Here is a 16147-nt window from a genome sequence, read left to right as displayed (position 1 = left end):
AAGTCCAAATTAAAACAGTTTAAAATCAATTTAAAACTATTAAGAACCACCCCCCCATCAACTTAATATGAAGTTATTATTGTTATAGAAAGTGAGGAATCAAGCAACACAAACTTCACTTAACATTATATCTTACTCCACATATATTTTGGGATTGTTTCTACATGTGTTTGTCTTTCCAGGAGAGGTCTACTATATCCACTTTACAAAATATCACTAAATGACAGCAAAGAGTTGTATTTTCCCATATCATCTTTGTTGCTATATGATGGTTGTCCAAATTTCTAAAAATCCCAAATATAACAATTAATTCTAAAATGGAAGAATATTTTGATTATCACTATTTTAGGATTTCAGAAGGTGACATTCTGTGATTTTTATATGAAAACTAAGGAACTGAATGAAAACAGTGCTGTTTTACTACTTCTTCACTTAGTATTCCACTGAAGTAGAGTTTATTTACCCAGATTTTGGCCTCTTTCATTAACTCTGTTTATCAGCATTCTCTCATTGTGATTTTGGTTCCTTTTTGAATTTGTTCCAGTTAAGCTACTTATGCTTATGCCATAAACTTACATATTAATACAGTACTGATCCAAAGTCTATTGAAGACTGCTTAATGATTTTTGAAGAATTCTAATCATTATCCTGACTAGTGAAAAAGAGCATTGCCAAATTTAGTTTAGCACTTAATTTTTTCTTAAAGTATGCAAACTTTCCATTACTTTTTAAGCCAAATCCCAATGCCAATACAGATGATAGATGTAATTTATCATTAGGATGCTTTGGGCCAAGTAAAATATATTACCCTAATTCCTACCTCATAGGTTGTTGTAAAATAAAATGAGAGGAGAGCCTCATCTAAAAGAAATGATAAAATAAAATGCCAATCAATTAAATAAACAAAGGGCTCACTAAAAGTCAGAGTAGCAATGACCAACCACCTCTTTTCCAGGTACTCTGATCATCTAATTTGGAGTAGAGAGTTTCAGGCAGAGTATCTGAGCTCAACATTGTGGTAAGTTACGAAGTGATTGGTTTAGCTTTGGGTTAATACAATGTATAAATCTATATGACAGCAGAGTTGATAAGAGAAAATACAATTACAAATGCAATCCAATGATTTGGTATCTATGATTTATGCATTAAAGTTTTGTGAGGTAGCTAATCATTTATTCATCCATGGATGGGTGGGTTCTACTTACCTTTACTACCGGTTCGCAGCGGGGCAGCGCACACGCTCTTCTGCACAAGCGCAGAAGTGTTTTGATGATGTTGGGATCGGTGGGTGGAGCCTCCCGCCAGGTTTTACTATCGGTTCTATAGAACCGGTGCAAACAGGGGCAACTCACCACTGATTAGTATGATATATGATTCAATCAGCATAAGAGTACTTATTCAATTCATTTAAGATTATCTATTATCTGTTATCTGACAAAAGGAAAGTACTAGTAGAAACAGTCTTAGAGAAATTTGGAATTCACTTCTTTACATAGGTTTTCTTATTTTACTTTCTTTTTCTTTCCTTAAACTTTTTATACTTTATTTTTTCTGACTTTAGTTTGTATTTCTTTTACTACTATAATAAAATCTTTAATACAAATTATGAAAAAAACATACCTCTTTCAAACATGTTTCATAAATAACTACTAACTCATCAGAACTTTGAAGAGAATTGTGAAATTAAATAATCTGCAGGGGAGAAAAAGCACTGAGCAGAAATTAGATCTCAATTTGCTGGCAAATCACTCTATGATACATAGTAGAATGAAAAGGATTTTTTTCCCATCAGTTCCTGGAAAATGCATTTCAAGATCTCAGTTAAAAAAATAAACACAGGGTCCTATCTTACTTCCAGTTATGTCTGTGTCCCAAAATACAACTCTGGGTACTAGACAGCACAAGGAAGATCACCATTCTTTCCTCATCTCTATATTTAACTGCCTTTGAGGTTAGATAGTTTCAATGCAGCCTAGTAACAATTACAATATAAACCACTCATTAAAATTCGAGGCATTTTTTTTAATCTGCTACTGGAAACTGGCATAGAAAACAAATATGTAACTAAAACCTCTGGCTAATAAGGAACAAAAGAGTTACCACAAATACATCTGAGTGATGCATATGGCACTTCTATTGCTCAATATGAACCATTGAAGAAAAAACAGAGAATGTAAAAACAGAAAGTCTGTGTTTTTTAAAGCTACAACTTTGCCATTGTTTAATGATTTCTGATTTGCATATTATGTTTAGGAAGACTGAATACGTATTCAAATCTTCCTGAACTTAATATATAAATTTTAAAAATCCCTAAAACTATTTGCATAATTGAGGACAAAAATAACGATGCATCTGCTTAAAATACATAAAAGATTTGCTCCAAGTTATGTTTTTCTTATTGTTGTTAATGACAATCTTAATTTATTTCATTTTGATTTAAAGAATTATTATTCTGCCCAACTCATAAATTGTGACCTTAGGCAGTGTACATCAATAAAAAAAAATTTAAAAACCACACACAAGAAAAATGAAAGTGAGTGTCTAATTCTCAGAGAATGCCTGGATAAGATGCTGCAGTTTTCTTGGCAAGGTTTTTCAGAAGTAATTTCAGAAATGACCTTTCTTAGAGCTGGGAGAAAGTGACTGGCCCTAAGTCACCCAGATGGCTTTGTGCCTAAGGTAGGACTGGAACTCATGATCTCCCGGTTTAGAAAGACCTGAATTGGATTAGAAAGGTCTGCATCGCTTAGTGATTGTAAGGTTTAATTGTTTATTTTTGAACAGTCTGTTCTAGCAAGAATCAGGTCTAAGAATCACAGGTTCTGCACAATGCAGAAAACATTGCAGACAACTTATGCTCAAATTACTGCCAATTGTGATTTATCTGGGCACTGAACCCCTCACTCTTCCCTAAATGGCAGCCATTTAAGCTGTTTAAGAAGTCTTCATATTAAAAGGCCCCACGGTGAGTTCAAGCATCATTCGCAGGATAGATGTTTTTCTTTCAGCACAGAACTAAAGTGCTGGATATTGGAAAAGATAATAGACCCAGCTCAAATGTTACACAGTGTCTAGGTTACTCACATAAAGATTGAAAGGATAATTGGTATTGTGGAATAGAAATGAGTCAGTAAAATGCTGGGCTGTTTACAAAAAAAGAGAGTACTCTGTGTTCCATTCTGAATTGAGCAAAGATTTTCAATCTCTGTTCTGGAATTTAAAGATGTTTGGTAGTTTTCCAGGCTTTATCTTGGAAAATAAATATACAAATTTGATTTAAAATGGTATAAAATCTCCCCAACTTTAAATTAAATTTAGTTATGCTCGATTCTCTGTAGGAAACAATAAAACTTAACTGGAGACCGAAGTAAAGAAGCATATACCATCAATAAATCTTCCGAGAAAGAAGAGAATACTGCCACATGCATGCAAAAACAGAGTTTCCTGCCTTTTTTTTTAAAGTCCAAAGTTTCAAACTGGTTTCACACTTCATTTCCTCCAAGAAATACCTCACAGCCCTTTAGACAACCTTCCTTATTTCTTTTAAATGTGTTTTTCCTATGAGACCGTGCTCCTGTCTCCTGAGAAACAGCAGCAGTGGTGGCTGTGGTACAAGGCAACTCGAAAAGGGACATTGAAAAAAAAGGCAAAAAATGCAGAAAATAGGAACAACAGCAGTTTATTTCTCAGAAAATTAAACAGGTGGCCAGTTGCAAGAAAATAAGAAAAAAGCTGATTGGTGGGTGGATCGGCCTCCGGAATATCCCAATCAGCTGGTTGTGAGCTCTGTGCCTTGCTTTTTTCTGCCTCTGAAAGCCTCCGAAACAGAGCTTCAGAAAAAGGCTTTTTTTCTGAAGCTCTGTTTGGAGGCTTTTTTTCTGAAGCTTCTTTCAGAGGCTTTTATTCTGAAGGACTATCTGTACTTTGTACAATCTCCTTTCTTTGGTATTGGTATATAGATTAACCTCTTCCGATCTGTTGGTTAATGTGTCATTCTCCAGATTTGTTAGCATAGTTTGGTTAGAACCTTTACTGATTCTTCTGTTGTTGCTTGCCATATTATTTTAGATAAAAGCCTTTCAGAGGCTTTTTTTCTGATGCTTCGTTTCTGAGGCTTTTTTTCTGAAGCTTCTTTCAGCCTCTGAAATCTCCGTTTGTGAGGCTGGGCAGGGCTACATTTGGGGTATAAGACGCATCCAGATTTTCAGTCTCTTTTTTGGGGGAAAGGGTATGTCTTATACTCTGAAAAATACGGTACCTACCCTTTAACTAATACGGTACCTACCCTATAACTAATATAAAAACCACGATGAGAACCATTCAACAGATAACTATGTCCAGGGCAATACATATATAAGGAAACTGATATTTAGTGAAGTTTAATAAGAAAAGCCAACCCAGCCCAAATTTTTTGTAGTATAATTTATGCCTTTTCATTTCATTGTTAGAATGAGATTGGGGTAAGGAAGAAAAATGTGAGAAGAAATAGGAGAAAAAGATAATGATTCGACTCCAGACAAAACTGAGGTCAGAGGGACAAGTCCCATTACTGTAACTTGTCTTCCATCAAAGCATTTATATGATCTCAAAATATTGGAACTTACATTCTGTAGCTTTCGAAACAGACACACAGAAAGTATATTTCCTGCAAACCTTATCCAAACAGTAAATCAAAATAATTATGCAAACACTAAATCAAAATAATTCCTACCTAAATGAAGAGATCAACTATTCTGTCTAATGTCAATATAGCATCCTGCTGTCTCAGGAGTATATTTCAGGGTCTCTACTCTCTACACTACTCTCCAGGGGGATGATATGATCACAATATACCATCAAATGTACATGGCTACCATCCATTCAATGAAACTGAATTTCAATATATGATGGCCAAAATTACAGATTTGGCTGCCCAGAATGAATGAATGTGTGTGTGTATGTATGTATGTATGTTAAGAGTCCTAAAACAAGATAGATCAATGACATCAGCAAGCACTGCAAACCCAATTAGCAAAAGAAAGATCAGGACCATATTGGTGAAGCATCCGGAAAAGGTCTTTATCCTGCAGTAGATAGACAATGGCTAAAATGAGAGAGATCAGAGACAGAGACAGAGACAGAGACAGATGAGAGAGAGAGAGAGAGAGATGAGAGACAGACAGCAGACTCACTCACTCCAGAATTTTGGAATGCAAGCAATTGGGTATTTGTTAGTTTGAATACTCTATAAACATACTGACACAAGGAGATTACATTTCAGAGAAACCCTGAAGAATGTTGGTTGTTAACTGACATTGCTACTTGTCTGCCCTCATTAATATATCAGTTACTGGATACATTCCTGAGCACCTAGCAACTGAATTTATGTAACTAATGCAGGTGCTCAAAATCAGTTTCTTTCAACAAGAAACTTTGCCCCACATTATCCCATTCTGGCTGTAAGCAACTTTTTTAAAACTCATTCTCACTTTCATATAATCAATTAAACAGAAATAGACTACAATTATTTTCACTTTTGACAAAATTTAATTATATCTATTGTTCCCTCTATTTAACTACATTTTCAGTTATCTTTTTCTCACAATTCACATTATAAAACATGTATTTTTGCAGCAGTAATTTTTAAATTATTGTTTACATTTTTTTCCTCATCCATAGTCTCTTTCATTTCATCATTGCTCCAAGCATCCTTTTTCATATTTTATCTTACTGTAACTCCACATACATGTATGTGACCCTGTTCTAGTTACCTTCTACATACCACAAAATAAAATCCTCCCCTGGGTTCAAGGCATATAACCCAAATAGCTTTTAAAGTAGCTGTTACTTTGGAAAGTATTTTATCCATAGCAGTGTTGCAGATGGATGATTCTTATTCTGTAAAACAGCTCACTGGAGGAAGACTAAGTCCCAACTCATAGAACAGGGGTGTCAAACTCAATTTCATTGAGGACCGCACCAGAGTTGTGTTTGACCTTGGGGGGCCAAGATGGGTGTGGCCAGGGTGTCAGCCCTGGAGGCCATCTTTTCTTTTGGATTTTCAGGACTGCCATATACAGTCTGTGGGAAACTGGGAGGAGGTTTGCATGGAGTTGGTAGAAATATTTAGCCATAACATTCTTTTCTCTGAGAGTCAAGGACGTTCAGCCTGCACTTGGAATGGCGTGATTGGGAGGCATCTCCAGTTGGGATGGTGGATTGATTGGACCATGTGATGGACATGTGGGTGCAGGGGAAGGGACTTCGACTTTCCTTTGGGTGTGGAAAACCCGGGAGCTTTCAGATTCGGGTTTTCCCAGATGTGCCAATATGACATCTCTAATAAAATGGAACTTTGAGGAACTGCTGGTCTTGGAGTCTTCATTGATGGGAACCCTGACACAGGGTGGGCGTGGCCAGCTCGATGTCACTCCTGTCGAGGTGCCTGTGGTGGTTCAAACTCTCTGCCAGCGAAAACAGGCTCCCAAGCTCCGTTTTTGGCTGTAATGGCCTCCTGCAACCCTCTGCCAGCGAAAACGGAGCTTGGGAGTGCCGCCCATGGCCCTCATGAACTCCGTTTCCAGTTGCAATGGCCTCCTGCAACCCTCTGCTAATGAAAACAGAGCTCAAGACGGCTGCACGCAGCCCTCCCAAGCTCCATTTTCACTAGAAGAGACACTGTGGGCCAGTCCTTTGCTGTTTCCAGGGCAGCCCTGAAGGCCAGATCTAAACACCCCGTGGGCTGGATCCGGCCCCCAGGCCTTGAATTTGACACCCCTGCCATAAAATAACCCTCCCCAAGTCTTCATTTGAAATGGCCCAGACAATAATTTACATAGTAGCCAATTAGTAGATTTAAGCAAAACCTTTTGATAGGGGATCTCTTTTGAAACAACTGCTATGCAAGAACTATATTTCCCATAGTTCCCAACCTTCATTCTAATGGGAAATTATTGGAGCTGCAGTCCCCACACATCAAAAGGATACCAAATGTGGAAACGTCTGCCATAAGCACAATACTGCTGTGAAAATCGGAACGGAAAAGGAAAAATAAAAACTCTTGTTACATCTTAAATGACATGACTTCATTATTTTGAACCTTGAAATCATGTGAAATAAAATTTTGTAGAAATGAAGTATAAAGGAGAGCTTTTGACTCACTTTGCAAGACATCTATCCAGGGTTTTGATGTTATTTCCTTAAATCCTCTCATAATCCTACAACTACTCCTTTTCAGCAACCTAAGAGGCAGAAAGAATGTTTCCTGCTGTTAAGGTTGTTCAATCAGTTTCAGTTTCCTACTAATCTGCTGAAAATGTACCAGAGGATCCTAAATTAGTTTCTGCCCACTCCTGATAGCAAGGTTTCTATGGTGAAGCCTCCAACGTATTAGATATCTTATCTCTCCTAATGGGAAGGTATAATAAGAGTAGGACAAGAAATACAGGTAGCCCTCAACTTACAACAATTCACTTAGTGACCGTTCAAAGTTACAACAACATTGAAAAAAGTGACTTATGAGTTTTTCACACTTACGACTACTGCAGAAACCCCAATGATCATGTGATCAAAATTTGGATGCTAGGCAACTGGTTCATATTTTTGACAGTTGCTGTGTCCCAGGGTCATATTATCACCTTTTGCGATCTTTTGACAAGCAAAGTCAATGGGGAAGCCAGGTTCACTTAATAACCATGTTATTAACAACTGTAGTGGTTCATTTAACCGTGGCAAGGTTGGTTGTAAAATGGAGAAAAACTCACTTATCAAATGGCTCGTTTAGCCACATAAATTTTGGGCTCAATTATGGTCATAAGTCGAGAACTAGCTGGACTCACTTTTTGGAAGAGGAAAGTCTTGTATCTTCCCACTACTCCATTAGTTTTGTCTAGTTATAAAATGTTGGCTTTGTTTTTATTTTTTAAAATATTTCATTGATAATAACTTTATATTGCTATAGAAATAAAAGCACATTTTTGTTGTCATTACTCTTAGTAATCAAATCTATAGGCCCCACCCTAGTTGCTTTCCTTGATAAAAGTACTGGATATAACATAAAAGAAACATCTGATGCCTTTTCAGCTGCCAGAAACGTTCTCATGGCTGTGCATTGATGAGGTACAATTCCATTATTATTATTATTATTATTATTATTATTATTATTATTATTATTATTATTATTATTATTAATAATATTTCTATGCCGCCCACTCTCTGAGGACTCTGGGCGGCTTACACCAAAGACAGTATACTAAATATCATATTGCCCCCAATAATCTGGGTCCTCATTTTACCCACCTCGGAAGGATGGAAGGCTGAGTCAACCTTGAGCTGGTGAGATTTGATCCGCTGATGTGCTGAACTAGCAGTCAGCTGAAGTAGCTGCAGTACTGCACCCTAACCACTGCGCCACCTCGGCTCTGTTAAAGCAAGCAAGCAGATAAATGTACCTTGTAATTTACAGTTTCTTACCATAGGGTAATGCATTTTATTGCACAACATACATACATACATACATACATACATACATACATACATACATACATACATACATAAATAAATAAATAAATAAATAAATAAATAAATAAATTTTATTTCTATACCGCCCTTCTCCTGAAGGACTCAGGGCAGTGTACAGCCTATTAAAAGCACAAAGACAGACATCAGTTAAAAATAATTAAAATTATTAAATAATTTCGGCTCAAATTTAAGACCTCAAAATTTAAAACACCCAATTTAAAAATCATTACATTGATAGCCCAGCCTGGCGGAACAACAGGGTCTTGAGGGCACAGCAAAATACACGGAGGTTGGAGATCTTACGCATTTCCGGGGGCAGTTCATTCCACAGGGCAGGGGCTCCCACAGAGAAGGCCCTCCCCCTGGGTGTCGCCAGCCGACATAACTTGGCTGATGGCACCCTGAGGAGACCCTCTCTGTGGGAGCGAACTGGCCGGTGGGAGGCTATTGGTGGCAGAAGTCGGTCTCGAAGGTACCTGGGTCCTATGCCATGGAGCGTCTGAAGGTGGTAACCAACACCTTGAATCGCACCTGAAAGACCACTGGGAGCCAGTGCAGCTCACGCAGGAGGTGCATAATTTGGCTTTGCAGATGATGTAAGTTTCAGGCCTCAAATTCATATTAAGATTTTCCAGGTGTTCCATTCCCCAGACAATTTTGTATTTTATGACTACAGTGAACTAGGAAGGTATGCAAAATATATTTTTATATAGGGGTCACGCTTGTTGAGATCTGCTGTGCCAATTCCTAATTAAATTGAGCATCGTTTTGGGTCAACCATTAATATGTACTGGTTAAAAAAAGGAAAAGAATGCTGTTGTAAACAATAATAAAGAGCTTCTTACAATCACGCAGCATGAAATGTTCTTGATTTTATTTTATGCTGACAGAGCCTTGATCCTCAAGGGTCAAAGTATCAATTACAAATAGATTATGCTTAAGAAGCTACATTTGCTGTTTTTAGAAACCTGGATTATTATTTTTTAACCTCATTTCCAAGAACCTGCTTTTAAAATGGAGAGCTTCAGCATACATAAAACATTTTCGCTTCATCCTCACACCAACCACCTGCTTAAGATACATCAACTCTTATTTTCTCTTTTCATTGTTCAAATGTTATAGCCTACATCAGATCCTAATTTACATAATTCTGTAAAAAAAAGTGTCATACTAAAAATTATTTATTTATTTATTTATTTATTTATTTATTTATTTATTTATTTATTTATTTTCTTAGATTTCTATGCCACCCTTCTCCCGTAGGACTCAGGGCGGCTCACAGTATAAAACACATATAACAATAAATAGAACTAAAAACATCCAAATGTAAAAACCCCAACAACTAAAATCTCATAACAAATCAGGGAATTTGCTGAAAAAGCCATGTCTTCAGTTCAGCGCGGAAAGCGCGGAGGGCGGGGGCCGTCCGAAGCCCGGTGGGTAATTCATTCCAGAGGGTCAGTGCGGCCACCGAGAACGCCCTCATCCTGGGGGCCACCAGCCGACATTGTCTGACCATTGGCACCCGGAGGAGGGCAGTCCTATGTGACCGCACTGGGCGGTGCGAGGCCGGTAGAAGGTGGTCCTGCAAGTACCCCAAGCCCATGCCATGTAGGGCTTTATAGGTCAAGACCAGCACCTTGAAGCGGATCCGAAGGGCCACCGGTAACCAGTGCAGCTCACGTAGGAGAGGTGTTACATGGGAGTAACGGGAGGCTCCCGTAACAATCCACGCGGCCGCATTCTGGACCAGTTGAAGTCTCTGGGTGCACCCCAAGGGCAGCCCCATGTAGAGGGCATTGCAGTAATCCAGCCGAGAAAATAATGAATTGTGTTCATTGCAGACACTTGCTACATCACACACACACACACACCATTCAGCATGATAACGCAAGGCACGAAGAATGGAACTGCAAATTCCATTTACATTTTGTAACCTTAATATATGATTAACAACTAAGAGTCTATGGTATATAAATTAAAAATGGATTGTTGAGGACATAAGTGAATCAAGCTCTTTGGTATCAAAGTTTATCAGAACCTTTTCTGGGTTTTCAAATATTTAATAAAGAATCATTCTTCATTTATACCACCAGAGTCTGGCTTTTCATACAAGACTAAGAACAAAATTGCTTGCTATCATGGTATTTAAATTCTAATTTTGCAATTAATGTCCTGGGCATATATCTTAATAGGAAGAGGGCAAGTCTAGGAAGAACAATTCACACAGAGATGCAAAACATAATTCTGCTGTCCCTCTACATCCAACATATTTAACATATTGTATGATAGTTCTTCTGGTAAATGAATAGATCCATTTAATTCAAACTGAAAGATACCAAAACACATTGGTGGCGATATAAAAAACAATGCCACCCTCAGCTTCTGGTGATCACATGGCTCATCCATGTTGCTTTCTTAGCAACAATATGGAAGCAATTTGTCATTACATTCTTCTAAAATGCATTTTTTTCCAGACTATTCTATAGATTTTGTGAAAGCCTTCCATGTAAGTACTAACCAAGTCCAATCCCAATCAGTTTTGTGTAAGATCAGCTGAAGCTGGTTAATGCTACCATCTGCAAGGTCCTCTAGAGCATGGGTGTCAAACTCGATTTCATTGAGGGCTGCATCAGGGTTGTGTTTGACCTCGGGGGACTGGGGTGGGGGTGGCAAACTTGATGTCAGTCGTGTTGTGGTGGCCCGAGCACTGTGCCAGCGAAAACGGGTTTCTGAACTCAGTTTCTGGCTGTGACAGCCTCCTGCAACTGTCTGCCAGTGAAAACGAAGCTCGGCAGGGCCGCACGCTGCCCTCCCAACCTCCGTTTTTGCTGGCAGAGGCACCACGGGCCGGTCCTTCACTGTTTCCAGGGCAGCCCCATGGGCCAGATCTAAGCACCCTGTGGGCTGGACCCAGCCCGTGGGCCTTGAGTTTGACACCCCTGCTCTAGAGTATCTTTTAAACTGTGTGAGAACCAGATTGCACAGCAGCTTCTCCAGTATTCTTAAAGCTTTCTTTGTTCAGAGCAGGAGAAAAATCAGCTTTCATCCATCCCTTGAACATGAACCACTTTGTTCTCTGGTTAGCCAACTCTCTGTGGCACCATGCACAATGAATTACACTGTAAAAACAAAAGCGTTTGCAGTATTTATCAAAAAGATGACAAAAAGCCTATTTTAGTCATAGTATGCCTGACATTTCAAAGTGACAGACAATTGTCTTTTGTGCAGACAGTTCTTACCCACATAATACAAAAATGTGTGGTTTTTCATCCAAAATCTCTAAACATAGTATTGTATCTGTGGGACTGACAGTTATGGAATGTTCCAAAATTCCATGAGAGAGCTGACCAGCATATTCTAAAATTGAAGAAAAATTCAGAAGGTGATAATTTGTAATACAGTCCAGAATAGACAGGAAACACTCATTCAGACCTCTGTGAAATTCAACCAGTTCTGAGAACAGAATACTAAGAGAAATAATATTATAGTTTGTTCAAAGTTTTTCTAAGTAGTTTTTCCTCACAGAATTCTACCCACAAAGCAAAGAAAAAAACCACGGTCTGGTATTTATAAAGTATTTGACATTTTCACAATGCTTTTTTGCTCATTAAAACACAAAGGCCATCTTGTCTGAAGGGATAGGCTCTTTCAATTTGTCCTGCCCTTTCTAAAAAAAAATTGGTGAATTGACATTCTCAAAAATTTACCATATATATTAATAGATATGCATAAGGCATCTTAAAATTGTTGATTTTTTTCTGAAATGTCTACGGGTTGCCCAGTTTGTTCACTCACTGCCACAGATGCTAAATCAAGAAGACAAGGTCGTCAAGCTAGAGAAAAGTGCTCTAGTTGACTTTAATGTTATATTCAAACAACATTCATCCACTCTTTGTGGCTTAAAGATGGAAGAAAATAGCAAAGCAATGGGCTATTATTCCCAAACAGTATGAGAATTCCAAGTATGACTATCTGAAGTTAAAAGTCTTTGTAATAAAAATGCATGGAATACAATATTGGCATCATGTGAAAGGAAGGATCCAGAGATTGTATTCAACCGGTTCTATCTGGTTCGCGCGAACTGGTAGGGGCGACTGCGGGATGCCCTGCCCACCCGCGTGGACGTCATGCTGTCCCATTTTTTGACATTTTTGAGGCTTGCGCATGTGCGGAAGATGCAAACTGGTAGGGAAGGTAAGTGAATACCACCCCTGGAAGGATCCTATCTGTATTTACTGATCAAAGAAATTCTGCATAGAGCCCATCTGCATCTAGGAATGCTAGAGAGAAGGCTCCAACGTCCTAGTTTACAACAAATTCTAGACACATGGAATCAGCTTTTTTTCTACAGTGATCCCCTACAAAATATGGATGATAATGGAAGAACCAGTGGCAGCTCAATGATAGACTTTGCTCTTTCCTTCCATGCTATGGCATATTGTTGTTAGTTGCGAAATCGTGTCCGACCCATTGCGACTCCATGGACAATGTTCCTTCAGGCCTTCCTGTCCTCTACCATCCTCTGGAGTCCATTTAAGCTCACGCCGACTGCTTCAGTGACTCCATCCAGCCACTTTGTTTTCTGTCGTCTCCTTCTTCTAAAGCCAGGACATTGGTAAAAAGCTACTTTAAAAGACTTTCAAGAAACAGACAAGGTCAAGGAACAGGTATGACAAAGGATCCAGGAATACAATTAATTGGTACAAGACAAAATAATGAAATCTTGACGACCTATCAGAGCTCTTCCCTGTCCTATCTTATACCAGACAAATCAAGGTCGGGTTATGTTGAGTTTCTTCCTTAGAAAGAACTTTCTCCTCTTTGCCAGAACCAAGTAATCTTTTCTAAAAAGTTCCCCTTGATGGTTAACTCATTTCTTTCTCATTCCCAAAGTCACATCTATACTTCTTCACAGAAAGAAAGGACTCAAATGTTACCAATTTCTGTAATAGCTCTTCTCTGGGGAATACCCTACCACCAGAATTATAATTTGCATCCTCTTAAGGATGCTTTTAAGGACCTGACTTTTTCGGAGGAGTAGTTTGATACCCTGGGAAGAATGACGGAGAAGGTAAACTATTACCTATAGTTACCTATAGGTAAACTATATCTACTGTACTTTTGAGTGTAAGATGCACTTTTTCCCCCTGTAAAAGAGGGTGGAAATGTTGGTGCGTCTTATACACAGAATACAGCCATTTTTGGCCTCCCGAAGCCTCGCCCTACGTGTCCCGTTTTTGCAAAAAACTGGCTCATTTTTCAAAAAAACAGGATGCACAGAAGCTTTGGGGGGCTTGCAGAGTGCTCCTGTGGGCTGGGGAGGGTAAAAATGCCATTTTTGCAAAAAATGGGCAAAAAATGGGCCCGTTTTTCACAAAAACGGGACACACAGAGGCTTTGGAAGGCCTGCAGAGTATCCTGGGAGCCAGAAAGGGGGAAAACTTTTTTTTTCTTGCTTACCTCTTCGAAATCTTGGTGCATCTTATTCACCGGTGCGTCTTACTAGTCCCCAAAATATGATATATTTTTTATATGAGAATAATACACAACTGTGATACATACTTTGTTTGGGGTATTTTCCTTGTAAGCCACTTAGAGGCATAAGAGTCATAATAAAGGGTAAATAAAGGATCATTTCACTTAAAAGAATGTTGGATCTATAGATAAAATGTCCTTAAACACTATGAGGGCAGTTTAACAACTTTTAAAGAATCGAGATGTTCTGCATACTAACAGAGGAAAATCTGGTGTGTTTGTGTGTGTGTTTGTACAAAATTCAATGGAAAGACCAGTGTTATTCCTAATTTTCAGGGAAGCAACAGATGCAAAACTGCATTAAAAATCATTTTTAATGGCTAAGCATACCAAACATTGTGGATTTAGGTATGGTTGTTCCATCTACCCTATTTTACATGGGATTTTGTTAACATGTTGTTTCTTAGACAAATCCTCCCTCTATTCCTATGTTATAAATGGACAACCTGTTAGCCACAACTACAGGTAGTCCTTAACTTACAACAGTTCATTTTGTGACCATTCAAACTTACAACAGCACTGAAAAAAGTGACTTATGACCATTTTTCACTTATGACCATTGCAGCATCCCCATGGTCATGTGATCAAAATTTGGATGCTTGGCAATGGGTTCATATTTATGACAGTTGTAGTGTCCTGGGATCACCTTTGGCGGCCTTCTGACAAGCAAAGTCAATGGGGAAGCTAGATTCACTTAACAACAGTGTTATTAAGAGCCTTGGTAATACAGTGGTTTAATGCACCCTGTTATTAACACCAGCTGCCTGCAATTACTGCAGGTTCGAATCTCACCAGGCTCAAGGTCGACTCAGCCTTCCATCCTTTCTAAGGTGGGTAAAATGAGGACCCAGTTTGTGGGGGCAATAAGCTGACTTTGTATAAATATACAAAAAGGATGAAGGCTATTGCTTAACGCACTGTAAGCCGCCCTGAGTCTCCGGAGAAGGGCGGCATATAAATCAAATTAAAAATAAAAAAAATAAAAATAAAAAAAATTAACTTAACTGCAGGGATTCATCTAACAACTGTGGCAAGAAATGTTGTAAAATGGAGCAAAATTAACTTAACAACTATCTCATTTAGCAACAGAAATTTTGGGCTCAATTGTGGTCATAAGTCGAGGGTTATCTGTATTCCAATTTCTCATCCTTCTGGGGCAGGAAGCACAAAATCTGGAATGCATACCTGCACAATAGGCTGAACAGAGTTAAAAGTCATTAAATCTCTCTCCACCAAACCCAGAAAGACAACAATAAATTCTGTCATGTTCTCAATGCATGACATGGCTCTACCCATGTTACATCATCACTCCACCCATTTAAAGCTCACCTTCCCGAACTTCATTCCTTCTTGCCAATAACTTCATCTCTTTAGTTGAAGTGGACTCAGCAACAGTTAATGTTGGGCTCAGATCCTATGCATCTCTGAGATAAGCCAAATTTGCTCACAAGTGAATTGTGTGTGCAGGTACTTATTCCAGTTTCTGAAAACTGACTTTGTAATTACTTACAAATGATTGACTGATATACTTATTATACATAGGAATTCTCCAATTTGCCAACATCCATGCCACCCTATAATTATCCTTCTTTCTCCCTCCCTCACTCCCTCCCTCTGCATGTGTATATATCCCATAGTCTCTGCATGTGTATATATTCCACATACAGTATCTTCCACTCTCAATCTGTACACAAGATCAGAATATTCTGATGATATTTTCAGTAGGAGGAACATTCTAACTTAAGTCCTGGCCCCACCTTTAGTAGCCATATATATATTAAGTATTCCATCCATACTCAGAATTTTTTTCCTTTATATGTGTGTGTGGCCATGTATGTATGCATGTTTGGAATTTAAACTCAACAATAATAGAAACACACAAATGAGGAGCCCACCAGGCTAGATTTGATTTAAATCAATTCAATTTAAATCATAATTTTTAAAGAGCAACTGTCATCTCTGTCCCGCAGCAGCTCCTGACCCGCTGTTGACTTAACAACAGTCCCAATATTGCAGAATATACAGCCTCATGCTACATAACTAAGCTCCATTTCATGCTGAATAAATTAAATTATTGATGTATCTTAAATAGAAAACTATATTTAGATAG

At 38.4% G+C, this 16147-nt stretch overlaps 1 protein-coding gene across 7 annotated transcripts in view; it reads right to left on the bottom strand.

Annotated features, from left to right (window-relative positions):
• Positions 1–16147, bottom strand: part of OSBPL5 (oxysterol binding protein like 5) — a 133091-nt gene that overhangs the window by 93902 nt on the left and 23042 nt on the right. For 2 of the 7 annotated variants that reach the window (XM_060687723.2, XM_060687722.2), the window contains exons 2-3: positions 8278–8399; positions 7141–7220 (exon numbers count right to left, since the gene is read on the bottom strand). The exons of 3 other annotated variants lie outside the window; for them this stretch is intronic. In XM_060687723.2, the coding sequence (XP_060543706.2) occupies positions 7141–7152 (12 nt within the window). In that variant the 5' untranslated portion in view covers positions 7153–7220; positions 8278–8399. The remainder of the gene's footprint in view (positions 1–7140; positions 7221–8277; positions 8400–16147) is intronic. 2 more of the 7 variants (XM_087879906.1, XM_060687724.2) reach the window with 1 other exon arrangement.

Source organism: Pantherophis guttatus, chromosome 1 (assembly GCF_059756535.1).
Source record: "Pantherophis guttatus breed Tessera chromosome 1, ASM5975653v1, whole genome shotgun sequence".
Lineage (NCBI taxonomy): Eukaryota > Metazoa > Chordata > Lepidosauria > Squamata > Colubridae > Pantherophis > Pantherophis guttatus.
This window is presented reverse-complemented; position numbering and strand designations above follow the sequence as displayed.